The sequence below is a fragment of the Diceros bicornis genome, chromosome 4, assembly GCF_020826845.1.
Source record: "Diceros bicornis minor isolate mBicDic1 chromosome 4, mDicBic1.mat.cur, whole genome shotgun sequence".
NCBI classification, from domain to species: Eukaryota; Metazoa; Chordata; class Mammalia; order Perissodactyla; family Rhinocerotidae; genus Diceros; species Diceros bicornis.
In genome coordinates this window covers 1,256,781-1,270,883 of record NC_080743.1, presented here as the reverse complement: position 1 = coordinate 1,270,883, position 14,103 = coordinate 1,256,781, and the positions used below count along the sequence as shown (strand labels likewise).

Genomic DNA, 14,103 nt, shown 5'->3' with positions numbered 1-14,103 from the left:
TTTTGTTCTTTTTTCTCAGTTGTTTGCTTGCTATCTCTGCAAAGTATCCTCTGTACAATTACTTTGTATCCATCTTGCTTTCTTCTAGGTACATTGTAACCATGCCTCCTCCAGCCGTAGTCAGGTTGTTTTAAAGGAACATGTGGCTCACCCACCTTCCTGATTCTCCCTTCCGTTTCAAAGAGTCAGGTTTGGGGCTATTTCTGTCGGTGCCTTGGCCTCCATGAGGATTAAACCAAGGAGGTGAAGCAGCAGCCCACGGACTGCGAGCCTGGTGCCCCCACCCCCACACAGCCCCTAGATGTCCAGGGGTGCCACTGAGGGCTCCTCAGAGGTGGCAACGATGCCAAATGGCACTCAGAGAGAGGGTGAGTCAGGCCACAGCATTTCAGCCAGCGCCTGACATGGGTGAGGGCTTTGGCTGCCCACTTTCTACAGGGACAGCCTGGGCTTGGCCAATTACCACCTCACGAGAAGTGAGCCTGATGTCCCAAAGAGCCGGGACCCCTTCCTTGTGTTTTCTGGACTGAGCAAGCTGGGTCCTTAGACAGCAGGGGGAGGGAGGGAGGATCCTAATGAGGTCGTTCCCCTGTGCAGGGCACATCATCTCTGCTCCATTTCTCTGAGCCCTTAAACCCAATTGTCACCCCATTCACGGCCTTGCTCTGTTTGCCGAGGACTTTTCTGCCCTGTGAGGTCCTCCGCTCCACAGGTGAGACGTGCCGGGGTTGAGAGTGATGTGGTTAGGATGCAGCAGCAGGTGACAGGGGCAGAGGAGGAGCACAAGCCAGCAGCCACGCCTCACCTCTCAGCTCCAAACTGGACCCGCAGTCCAGATCCCACGTCCCTTCCATCCCAGGAGACCACGAGGCTCCGGTCACCAAGGGGACAGTGCCACAGAGGGCGAATCTCTGAGTTCCCCTTGCTGTGCCATTGGCAAATACCCGGCTCTCTCTGCCGTGACCAAGGATCTGCCCTGACTTACCTTCTAAGGAGCTCTTGAGGGATGAGGACCCCGCCTGCCCTGTGTAACAGCGGGGCAGTGTGTCCTCGGGGTCCCTTCTCAGCCCCCACAGACCCCACGCTCCCTGTAAACGGTGCTCAGGGTAAGCACTGTTCCTTCGATGGTTCATGTACTGCCACTTGCTCTCAAAGGACAGAGATTGTGCAAAAACTGAGCACACTCACGTGGTGCTGAAATTATCCAGATCTCTTTCGTAGTTTTGAAAGATCTTCCGGGCTGTAAGGTGTCTCCAAGTCCTGATTACGAGCAGCTTTGGGGCACAAATACTTGATAGTATTAGTGACTTCTCTTTTTCTAAACAGATTTCACCCAGCTTTAGGGCTCAGAGGTGAACCCTTGCAGTTCATGCCCACTAGATGGGTGATTTTAATCTTTCAGGGCCTCACAGTTTCCTCACTTATTTAATGGGACTGGGCTACTGAGAGGATTAAATGATTAAACGGGATGATCCGATGACACAGCCGAGCACCCACCTCATGCTGACTCTCGTGTTTCATGCTGGGCATCTGATTGACACGGGGACACCCAAGGGCTGAGGTGGGTTTTTGACACTCTCGTGGGGACGATGCAAAGGCCTTGTGTGAATATGTTTACCAACCCAGGAATGGGAACAAACGGCGTATCAGGCTGGAGGACACTTTACAGATCTACGTAAATGGTTTAAAATACATAATTGGGAATTTTGGGGGGCGGGGTGCATCAGGGTTTGGGAGAAAAACTTTTGAAATTCAGTAAAATTTATTTGAAAACAATGGTCTGCGGGCTTCAAGGTTGATCGGATCCTGAGGTGCACTTCTGCCCTGGTTCCTCGCTGGCTCGGTTCTGGTCCCGTGTGAGCCCAGCGGGTGAGACTGATGGAGGAAGGAAGCAGAGACCTGAGGCGGATCTACCAGCAAACCAGCCCCTCCAGAGTTCAGGGTCAGGACAACAGGCGGAGGATAAATGGCAAGGAGACATGCAAATCAAAGGGGAGGAGGGGGCCCAGTGCAGGCTCCCTCCCTCTCACACTGCAGGTTCTCCTGAAATGTTCAGGTTGAGGGCTTGGGACCCGCATGGCAGAGCGGCTGCTCTCGCCGATCTGCCCTTTGGAGCTAGAGAAGATGGATGACTTAATGCCTGTTTTCAGAGGGAAGGGTCTCTGTTCAGCTTTCTGGGTGCAGACGAAGGGAGTGGCTTCACCCGCAGCAGGGGGTCCGTGTGGGACAGAGGGAGATTTATCAGGCGGGGAGTGTGGAGACTGTGGGATGAGTTATGGTGTCTCCTCGCCTGCAGACCCTCAGAGTAAGATGCTCCTTCCTCTGACAGGGGCACTCGGGGCGGTGGGACGAGGGGACTCCTAGCCCGAGGCAAGGAAACTGCCACCAGTGACCCTTGAAAGTGGAGTCCAGCCTTCTGTGTCGAGGATAAACCAAGATGGGAAAACTGATGGTGCTGACTTCCAGCATGTGAATAAATCTGAGCCTCTCCTGGAGTTTGAGGAGTAAGATTCTGGAAGCCTGCTCTGGCTTGACTGCTCTGTCAGCCAGGGTTCCAGCAGCAAGCCGATAGCACATTCAACTCAACGTCATCTGAGAGGGTTTGATAAGGAGGCTGTATCAAAGGTATGGGCAAGAGGCAGAGAAACTACAAAGGACAGAGCAGCACCCACAGCGCTCCCCACCCTGTAGGGGAGGGAGCAGCGACCAGAACCCAGAAGGAGGAACTAGGGTACAGAGAGCCGCCCGCAGAGGAGCTGTGACCCGGCGAAGAAGGCCACCAGCCAGCAGGACCTGGGGAGAGAGCCAGGAAAAGAAGGGCCCTGACGCCACCGTCCCCCCTCCCGCCACCCACTGTCAGGGCTGCTAACTGCTCGTCCCGCTGGAAGCCTGAGGTCAAGGTGGCCCACTGACGTCCACACAGGCTGGCCTCCCAGCAGAGAGCGGTTTGGAGAAGGGCGGAGAGCAGATCCGGAGGGACAAATAAAAGCTGGCGGACACACGCAGCACCCGTTCCCTCACAGAACGAGGCGGCTTTTATGTGCTGAGCACCGTTCGGGCGCTGGGAAGAGGGCAGCGAGCCAGACTTACATTTGGGACAAGCTGTGACTTAGAAATGTCCTCCTCCTTCTCCTGCATGTTTGCACACACAGGTGGGTCACACACAGGAAGTTATTAATCTAAGAAACTCTCAGGGCCTCAGTCTCCTCACCTGCTCGTACTGCTTTCATGGGCTAGGTTATATGTGCACGCGCGTGTAAAGTTCTTAGAAACACGCGTTCGTGAAGTGAGGGCTCACCCAGTGCACGCTGGCTGTCACTGCTATGATCGCTGTTGATGTTTGTTCTTCCAGCCAGTCTCTTGGGCTCTCCCTGGTCTTTGAAGACCTAGCTGGTCACCTCCTCCCCCCTGTGGCTCCCCGCCCTCGGGCACAGTTTGTGCACAGACTGACCAGCTCCTGATGCCCTCCTGGGTCTTGTGAGGCCATGGTGCCGTTCTTCAGTTTGCATGTCTCCTCTGCTCACTTGACTCTTCAGGGGGGATCTCAGGTTCATCTTCTCCAGCCCGAAGTTCAGGCCCATGGGAAGTATCAACAATGTTGGTCGAGTTTGTTTTGAATGACTACACAATGAGCTTTTGTAGTTTCACGGGAAGGAGCGTGGCCCGGCCGGTGTTCAGAACCCACGATGGTGGAAGCACAAGTAGCTAATGAGCTGGATGAAGCGATCCTGCGGCCCCGAGGAATCCACCCTGCTGCTCCCTGGAGCCTGATCAGATCTCTTCTCCCCGCCACGGACTGACTCCTGCCCCCGAGGGCACATTCACACGGGAAGAGGATGCTCACTGAACACGGAGGCGAGGACCGACAGACTTTTGCCTGAGTTTTCAACCAGGATTATTTATCCTGTTCCCCTTTAAGGTGGCAGGTGGCTTCTTTGTTGCTGGTGACCAGCAGTGGGTGGCAGAGGAGGACAGAGCTGTAGACTCTCCCTCAGCCTCCCGTCTACCTGTCGGGGGGTCTGGGGTTGGAGCAGGTGGAGAACAGCTCCGGGAGGCCCTTCCACTTGGCCCAGTTATTCTGCCCACGGCTTCCAGAGCCAGGGCGCGAGTTCCTGGATCCATCCCATAACTGCGAGGAGCACGGGGTCAACGTCCAAGGCCACGAACACGCTTCCAATCTAACGGTAGAACACGTGTAACTACGCAACAGGGATGCAATCCACAAAATTGAGACTGGAGAACTCTTCAGGACAAATGACAGGTTCTTCAACAAATAATTGCAAGGAAAAAGAGGAGGGGACCTACAGATCTACAGACTTAAGATACATACACACCACTTACTGTCTGGACCTTATTTGGATCCTTATTTGGACAAATTATTAAAAAAATCATAAGATGGTTGGGAGTATTTGACACTGGTTATTTGATGATATTAAGGAATTATTGTGAATATTTAGGGGTGTGATTTTGAATATATTTTATAAGAGAGTCTTTGTCTTGTAGAAATGTATTTTGAAATATTTATAGATGAAATACATGATACCGGAGATTTGCTTCAACATAACCTGGGCGTGGTCAATCTGGGGATGGGGTGTGGAGGGGTACCAGGTGATCATAAGTGATGGAACGGGGTTTCATTAATCATCTCTCTTCCGTACATACGTGGTATTTTTCCATAACAGATTTTAAATGTGACAGTAGAAATAAATATACTTTTTGTTTGTTTAACTGGGGCTCCCTGTAATGAACTTGAAATCCACACTGAAGGTGCCAGGTGGGAAGTGAAAGCAGAGGGGGCTTGTGCGTTTCAGAGATGACGAGCAGCTAGTTCACGCAGTGCGGGTTCTCCTGCAAGGCCGTGGGAGCAGCTGAGTGTGGACTGAAACGGGACCCAGAGCCGGGGGGGGGCCCCTGGCTGGGTTCTCTCCAGTGGAGCCTAGCGCCTGAATGGTCCTTCCCAGCACACCCATCCGCACCCACTGAGCCCCCAGGCCTCTCTCTCAGAGAGCGTATTCCTTGTACAGGTGAGGAAACTGAGGCTCAGAGAGAGGTGGAGTAACTCTAATATCATACAGCCAGTAAACGGTGGACGTGGGGCTCACACCAAGCCCTCTGGTTTCAAGACCAGACTTCTTTCTGCTGTGCAGTGTTGCCCTCCCAGCAGTCCAGGGCTGCAAACGACACTCGTTGTCCTGTGGCTGATACTGTGCTGGGCATTCTACACACACTCACTCATTTAACTCTTTTAATGACCTCATAAGATAAGCACTATTCCTATTTCCATTTTACAGACGGGGAAACTGAGGCCCTGACGTCACAGCACGAATAAAAGGAGAACTCGAGATTTAAGCCCAAACATGTCTGGCCTCAAGCCTTCAACTGTATCTTTTATGCTACTTCTTCCTACTTAATCGAGGCAGGTGTTGGATAAAAGTTCCTTCAGAATTCACCTAAACGGAGACCTGGCAATGACCACCGAGAGGGCTCACGCCATCAGGACGCTGAGAGAAGGCCTTATCGCTACATTTTGGACCCATCCATTTATGTTTTTAGTCTCAGCATTCACATGGCACGCACAACCTGCCAGGCCTCTGCTCAGCACTGCACAGACGTTAACTCACACGTCATCACAACAGCCCTGGAAGGCGGTGGGTGCTGTTAATTTTATTCCCATCTTACCAATGGGGAAACTGAGGCACTTGCCAGCACCACAGAGCTAATAAAATACAGAGCCAGGAATCAACCCAGCGCGTCTTGGCCCTCGTGGGTCTCCCGATTTCCATGTCTCCCGCACCCCGGGTCCTGCACCTGCCCATGACCGGTCCTGAGCACGCCAGCGAAGGAGCGGTGTGACAGACTGTAACCCCAACCTCCTGACTGCAGACGAGAAGGACCACAGTGCTACTGTCAGCTGGTAGTGAGCGGAAGGAGGTGGCTGATTCTGTTGAATTTAAACTCCACGGCATGTGTGTGTGGAATTGCTCTACTCACTTGAGTCAGAAATGTGTTCTGAGGACTGACTACACCTTTCTAGAGCTGCAATAACAGGAGAAAATGTTACATTTAATGGGATAAATCCCCTACGGGACTTGGCCCATGGACCAGCTCCATACACAGCAGCTGTGAATACCCTTCTCGCTCACCTGTGCCCTCTCCTCTCCCTCACGGCCTACCACCAGGCCTGCTCCCCCATCGCTGCCGTCTCCACGCCGCACACCTTTCCTCCTCCCAGACCAGGCTGTAGTAATGTCCTCCAGCTCCCCTGAGGGAGGATTACCTTCCTGGTCCCGCTGACCCCAGCGCGGCCACGTGACCACTCTGGCCAGAGTGTGCGCATCAGCTCCAGATGGAACTGTTAAAGGCCCGTGGTGTGTGAGCTGTCTCATGCCTTTCCCCACTGATGGCACGTCCAGCCGCGGTCCAGGCAGCGCTGCCTATGCCCCTGGGTCCTAGAACGAGGAGACTTTGCACGGAGGCCCCAGGCGACCCTGGACAGACCTGCAAAACAAGACGTGAACCTTTCTTGTCGTGGGCCACTGAGATCTTGGACTTGTTTGCATCATGGCCTAGATCCAGCCCCGTCTGACTGACACTCGTTTAGGATGCATAGGGGGTAGGACAAAGGGCCCTCATGCGCCTGCAGGCCTGCAACGGCCTGACCTGAGTGTCAAGCTTTGTCTTGCAGCCTTTTTCCTCTCCTTTCCTCCTCTTCACCCAGACAGGCCTCCTTCAGCCCCACAGCTGCCAAGCTCCATTCTGCTATGGGCTCCTCGGACGCGCTGCCCCCTCTGCCCGGAACGTCCTCCCCAGCCCACTGTCAGATACAACACCCAGGCGTGGTTTAAGCAAATGACGACAACGGCTTCCATAGCATTAGCAATTTTTTATTTTTCCTTTTTTGTTGCATAGGAAATGCAGTACTTGCTTCCAGTAATCGTATTGTAATGTGAGAAGGTGGTAGCACTAACGGTTGAATACAAGAGTTAAACTAATCCACACCAGCGCAAACACCTGTGGAGATTTAGTTGAATAAGAATGGACGCCCACAGAGATTCTCAACCCATTACAAATTTTCACAGAACACAGTAAAACGAAAAGGTAACTATGAGAGTCAACACAAGCATACTAGAGGCACAGGGGGCCCGGCTCATAAAAACACATCAAACCGAGTTATTAACACGGGGTGTTTAGTTTCACAACGGATCTCTTATCACTGGAAGTGTTCAACCCCATCCCCCCAATTTGAAATGAAAACCCAAGGTGTCTGGAGGAACAGGTGTCCAGGGGGGGTGGGAAAAGTCCCCGGCAAACTCTGTTCTGGGGAAGGGGTCAGGGCGGAGGGACGAGATCGTGTCCACCTTGGAAGTCTCCACCAGGCCCCCCGGACCTGGGAAGGATCGGGCTCTAGGCTGTGGCGACCCTGCCCAACGCCTTCGAGGGGCAGAGGCTGCTCTGAGACCAGGGAGAAAGGGTGGGGCTGGCCGCTCTCTCAAACTCCATCTCAATGCTGCCAGCGGCCTTGTAACCTTCGGTTGAGGTGTTTAAAAAAAAGTGCTAATTTATAGACTATTATGAAAAATATAATAATTAAAAAATAACACAAACAGAATCAAAAGGGGAAAAAAAAACCATCTGTCATTTTGAGAAGTCGAGCACAAAACAGCAGGAAAAACAGCCCCTTTCATTGCTGGCTACTGCAGAGAGAGGACGTTCCCATTCCCCGGGGAAGGTGCTCTGCTGGCTACTGCAGAGAGAGGACGTTCCCATTCCCCGGGGAAGGTGCTCTGCTGGCTACTGCAGAGAGAGGAAGTTCCCATTCCCCGGGGAGGGTGCTCTGCTGGCACTGCAGGCGGCACCTGCACCATAAGCGCTGTGCTCCAGACACTTTCCGGAAACTGTGTTCTGAACTAAACAGCACAAGGACCACATGTGAGCCCCGTGATGCCAGCCCCCAGGCGAGGTCCCGCCCCACAGAGCTGCCTCCCCGTCTCAGCTGCACAGCCCCCTTATCTGTCTGAGCATTTCTGGATCTGCTCCCCACGTCCCCGTCCCCCTAATCTGGTTATGTAACCCTTCGGGGCATAAAAGGCAGACGGGTGCTGGCTTAGGAAAAAAATGAGAGGAAACATTTAATTTGGGAAGCAGTTTCAAATTTAGACCCCAAAAAAGTATATTTAAAAAAATCCCGTGTTAATAGCAAACTTCTTTTTCTTATGAATCGGGCCCAAAGTTTGTACAGTTTTATTTTTGAAGAAAATATTGCAACTGTGCATGAAACTAAATAGCCATGTGATTTCTTACAGATTTTTTTTCATTTTTTTCTTTTACTATGAGGGAGTCTGACGTGAAGACGATCAAGCATGGGTACCTGGCTGCACACTGTCCATTAAGAAAACGCTTCAGGATTAGCTAGCTTCAGGCGAGGGTCGAGGAGAACATCCCTCACTGGAAATGTTCTCTAGTGTCTTCGTAGCAGAGTTCTTGAGATTCAAACGGCCATTTTGAGACAAAAGTCTTGCCAGGGACTGATTTCGGAAATCAAACGCCCATGCTTGTCTCCTAGGAAAAAGAAAACAAAAAACAAAAACGAAAACAAAAACACAAGTAATACTGAGTTTAAGTAAATGTATACCTCCAAAATACTGAAAACAGCCCAAATCAAGAAAAGACAGAATTTGCGTTCTCAGTGAAATACCTTTAAACCTAGCTGACGAGAACCAAGGCAGAAAAAAAGACTAACATAAGTCTGAGTACTGTTCATACAGGTCACTAAGCACTATGGAACAGCATGCACTAATATTGTATGGGTATTTTACATCACCTATACCAGAAGGTCCTGACTGACAGACAGCGAAGGCTACCGGTGTAGAAAATCTTACTTCAGAAGAGCTATATAATACAGATTTCACAGGCACTACATTTTAATATATCAGGTATTATGCTGGTTTTCTTATAATTCTTTCTGTCCTAAAGCTGGCATTATAACAATGACCAAAAAGGCAAGGATTGAAGTAAACGGAAAGTAGATACCAAAGTGATAGTTTTTCTTCTGAGAGGTTAGTGCATAGTTGTCATGCAGATAAACACTGCTATGCATTTACACTGTGGGGAAGCAGAGTGAATTGCGCCCAAGTTGTCACATTTGTGTAAATCATTTTGTCAGCCTGTAATAGCACCATGTAATGGATTTGCATTAAACATTAAATTGATTTCAGAATTGGTGACACAGTATTCACTACAGTTAAGTGCTATGGAATAGCTTCAATGTTACCTGCTATATATCAAAGCAATTTTTATCCCACTGCTTTTTTATTGGGAAAAATAAAAGGAAAACACACACGACACTAATTAGACAAATGCACAGCCTTGGACGTGGAGAAGGCAGAGCCGGTTTACTGTCCAACAGTAAATACACGCATTGACTTCAGGACAAAATGGGCCTTGGAAGCCGATTTGTATGCAAGCTCTGCCGGGGCAGTGCAGTGCTCTGCGACTGTCCGGGACAGATCTCGAGGGGGCGGCGGGGCGCCCTGAAGCTCTCCTACAGCACCATGCCACTCGTGTTTTTAATTTGTTCTATGGAGGCCTGCTACCAGGAAGAAGAACAAATGAAAGACAGAGAGAGAGACCAACACCACTACGGACAGAAAGCTCTTTCCAGAGACTTGATGCAAAGTACATTAAATGACATTCTGGGAAACCCCTCCCCCCAAAAATTCACAAGGAAAAAATGTTTTTCTTACTCCAGATGTCATCAATACTTTATGACACCGTAACTGCAGAATCCAGATCGTATGAGGATCAGGGACTGAAAAGTGAGAGACCAACTTTTTGAGGTGGGTTTTGCACATTCCCGTGGGTTGACTGAATGCCAAGACTGGGAAGTTGGGTTCCTTTACACTTCCACGGTCAGAGAATGGGGAAGGCCAGCTTCGCAAGCACACCTGGTCAGCCTGCAGGTGCCCACACCCGACTGCGGGGTGGGTGGGGCGGGTAGGAGCTGACCTTAGGTGACCGTCATGTCAAGGTGTGAAGAAACATAAAAGTCAGTTCAAACTGCAAAGGAAAGAAAAAGGCTCTGGGACGGACAGAGTGGCATTGGGGAGCGGGCCTCTGCCCAAGAGTGGTCAGTAAAGGAGCATTTTAGTGGCAGGGGGACGGGCCAGAAAAAAGCATATAGAAAAATTACAAGATTTAGTGTTTGTGCCTCTGATGTCAGTTCCCAAAGAAAAACACGGAGAGTTATTTGAAGGGCTTATCTTTGCCAATATTGTTAATGCCATTTGACGGGAGAGAAAAAACTCAAGTGTCTCAGAATGCAAGGCTGGGCCTCCACGTGCCGACAGCCCTCAGACTGTCAGTCTACACCCCAGGCAGCAAAGCCTTCCTCGCACACCTTTGCTCGGCTTTTCATCTAAAAGGGTGAACACTCGTACTGTTGGTGTTTCCTTTTTCCTGCTTGATCACAACTGGACTAGTTTCCTGCTGCTTTCTGGACAATGAAACATGAACAAAAACGTAACTTAGTGTATTTAATACTTGACCCCGTCCGTTATCACCTAGACTGCCTCCCTAATGTTTTAAAGCCTTTAAAACATTTTTTTCCTACTTAATCTGTTCAGAGTTCCCTAATTTTAGCTTCATCAAACTTAATACAACAAAATACCTTCAAAAATACAGCATACCTGTAACATCCATTTACAATGGTTTTTCAGTAGACCTATACTTCTCAAGCATAGGAATATGCTATACCATTGAGAGAAAAAATAACTGTATTTAAATACTTACAAAAAAAAAAGGAAACAGGAAAGTTTTAAACTTAAATCCAGTTCCCAAAGGGGGAGGGGGGTGGAAAAGAAAGAAAGCCATTCTCTGAATGCTGCCTTTGTAATAACAATCAGAAATTTCACTAGGCTAATTTGACAGAAATTTTCCTCATTTAAACAACATACAAAAGTCCTGCATTATAAAATCGGGTAGGATAAATCAGTATAATCAATAAAACTATACAACATACAAACCACACGTCTTCTGAGTGGGCAGTTTATTCTCTCTCTTTGCGTCATGACTACAACATGCTCACTAAAAACAACTAGAGCTGCCCAAACTATTGCTTAGTTTGTTTTGTTTTTAAAAAAAGGGTGCAATTTTATCGTATATACAACCAATTTACTGGTAATACCTTGGCTTATCGCAAGGCTCTGACAAAATGTTTGTCTAGGCTCTCTTCCCTTCACTGTGAAGCACTGAAAGCTGCTATTGTTTCTTTTTCTCTCTTAGTGCACATGTCATAATAAAGTAATGCCCAGCTAAGAGCTACGGGGAAGGCAAAGGATGCTGGCTGGCTACAGGAGGCGACACCGTACACTGACAACCACAGGACAGACAGCGCCAACAACTACTCAACCACTTGTCAGACACGTATGAAAATCCAAAATGTTTTATTTTATTTTTTTTTCCTTAAATAGAGATAACCAGTAAACAATTTTCAGAACTTGGAAGTTTAAAAACGTGCATATAAAAATGGGCATTATATACTTTTTATTGAATGCGGATTGACTGCAGTCTGCTAAGAAAAATGGGGTGTGGGAGCTGAAGAAAAAGGAAGTTGTCTTTTTTTTTTTTTTTAAGGCTTGCTTGTGAAAGGAACAGTTGTAAAAAAAAAAAAAATTGCTTGAAGCAGGGTCAGCTTAGTGCTTCACAGTTTGACTGCTTCTCTAAGAGGAGCCCTTCCTGCGCACATGCATTCAAAAATCACAAAAAAAGTACAAAGACAAACACCCAAAACACACTGCGTCAAGTGCAGCACTGACTTTGGTCAAATTAAAAAAATAAAGGAAAAATGAATCATTGCTAAGCTTTTCTACACGATATAAGCAGGTATTGCATATTTTCATATATTTGGGGGAAAATAAAGGAAGACTCCAAATAAACTGTAAAATGCAGCAACATCCAAAATACCAATATTCTAAGCATCTACGGATCTCAGAATAGCACTGCCACTGACCACGAGGACAATAAGACTACTATCCATGGACAACTACCTTCCTAATCAGTGCTCGGTGTTGAAACGGACGATGGCTGACATAGAAGTCACATTTACAAAAGTGTCTCCAAATGCTCGACAGGGAAACCCCTTCAACAGAGGGGCATGTGCAACAATTCCACAAATAATCGCTATCCAGGGCAAGGCACATTGATATGGAATTTTTGTTTTCGTGCAAATTAAGGAAAAAAAACAAAACAAAACAACATTGTTTCGGGGGAAAGATGAGGAGCAAAGTGTCTTCCCAAGAATTTCAGTTACTTGATTGTATAGGACAGTAGTAGAACCCTTCTGAAGGGCTGGAAACATAGTTTAAAGGCAAGTGCCTAAGGAAGGATTACAATATTGTGTCTTAATGCACTCTACTTTATCCTACGTTAACTATATAAAAACTAGCGACTAACACTAGAACATGCAGAGCCTCTCTCCGGCGGGGCTGCCGCCAGGACGTGGATATACGTATATAGCACAGGGACCTTCTCGTCGGTGCCTGGGAAGCAAAGGCGCGCTTCGCTGTCTGGTAGAAAAATCACTTGCACTTTTTTTGTTTTTTTTTTTCTGTTTTTTGTGTTTTTTTTATATAAGATACAGGACATTTGGGGGTGCAAACTTTTTTTTCCCTAACAAGTACCCTGATCTGAATGGGTACCAGCATTTGTGTCAGTATTGGTTTCACTTTTATTATTACTATTTTTTTTTCCCATAGCCCAGTTCAGGGGCGCAAAGGTCTTTAAAATTTCTGGACAATCTCTGGTACAATGAAGTGTCTGATAACCAATAAATCCTATGTTGCCGAATACATGTACAAATTTTTAGAATTGGCGTTATCCATTATAGTGACTTCTCGCTTATAAAATTAACAGATACCATGATTTCATTTTAGTTATGTGCTTTGATAACAGAAAATAATTAATTAGCATTTAATGTAGTTATTAACATATTGTGGTAAAAGCACCATTAGATTTGTTTTTTTGTTTTTTTTTTTAAATTTTCCTTCAGTTTGTAAAGGGATACAAGTTTAACAATAAAAAACATAAAAAGCAAAAATAGCTCCCCTTTTTCTTGCAAGGCTGTTTTTTACCCCAATAATTTAGAGTCCTGGGGTGGAAGGACTTGAAAAACAAAAATAGAATTTTCAACAATCTCTATCTTACAAAGATATTTAGCTATCCAATGAAATTGCACTTTACTCAATTCAAAATTCGATTGTTTTGATTGATTCCTGTCAGTTTCTGTCAAAACAGACCATCTTCCCCATTTCCACATGAATTTGTGTGTCATTGTTGAAATTGTTGAAAAAAACGTTTTTTTTTTAAATGTAAGTGCAGCATTTCAAAACTTTTAAAAAACTGAATAGTAGTAGTAGTAGTTTGCCGTTTTCGGAATTGTTCTGCAACATGAGTGGTCACTGTCCTCGCGGGCCGTTACATGTCTAACTGCTGAACCGAACTAAGAGAAAAAACAGGAGAGGGACATAACTGCGTTTTCTTTTTCCAAATGTTACAGAAAAACATGCTCTTTGACTGTCCCCTAAGTTATATATTGCAGATCTCAGCTACTCCAAAAGATTTAGTTCTCCATGCGCCTCCTGACTGCTCGAGGAGACGCACACCTACGTGGGTCAATTCATGAAATACTGTGAAACAGCCGGGCTCCGTAAGGAAAGTGTTACAACGGGGCGTCAGCGAGCAGGGCAGACGCCTCTCACCACATCACCTCATGCTCATGTGACCACCGAAACACTTCTGTTACAGAGCCCAACCGTTTCCAGCACCATATGAGAAAATTACAACAGTCCCTAAAGTATTTAAAAAAAATCCCAAAAGGTGATGGCCTTTGCTGTTGGACCATATGCTCGCTGTTTCCAGGTACAAGTCGATCTGACTCTCCCCTCCCACTGACAGTGAGGTTGTAACCACGCTGAGCTGAGGATGCGTCCGTGTTACAGAGTTGAGAAGGGGTCAGGTGGTCTGTCTGGTGGACGGTGGGACGCTGCGACTTTTATCCCAGGTACCAGGACTGGAAGACAAAAGGAAAAGTGCAATTAGAGGTACAAT

The 14,103-nt window shown here is 47.6% G+C and overlaps 1 protein-coding gene across 1 annotated transcript in view; it reads right to left on the bottom strand.

Annotated features, from left to right (window-relative positions):
* Positions 1–10,869: 10,869 nt before the first annotated feature.
* Positions 10,870–14,103, bottom strand: part of NFIA (nuclear factor I A) — a 347,625-nt gene continuing 344,391 nt past the window's right edge. Inside the window, exon 11 of the mRNA XM_058538169.1 lies at positions 10,870–14,065. Coding sequence (XP_058394152.1) covers positions 14,048–14,065 — 18 coding nt within the window. The 3' untranslated portion in view covers positions 10,870–14,047. The remainder of the gene's footprint in view (positions 14,066–14,103) is intronic.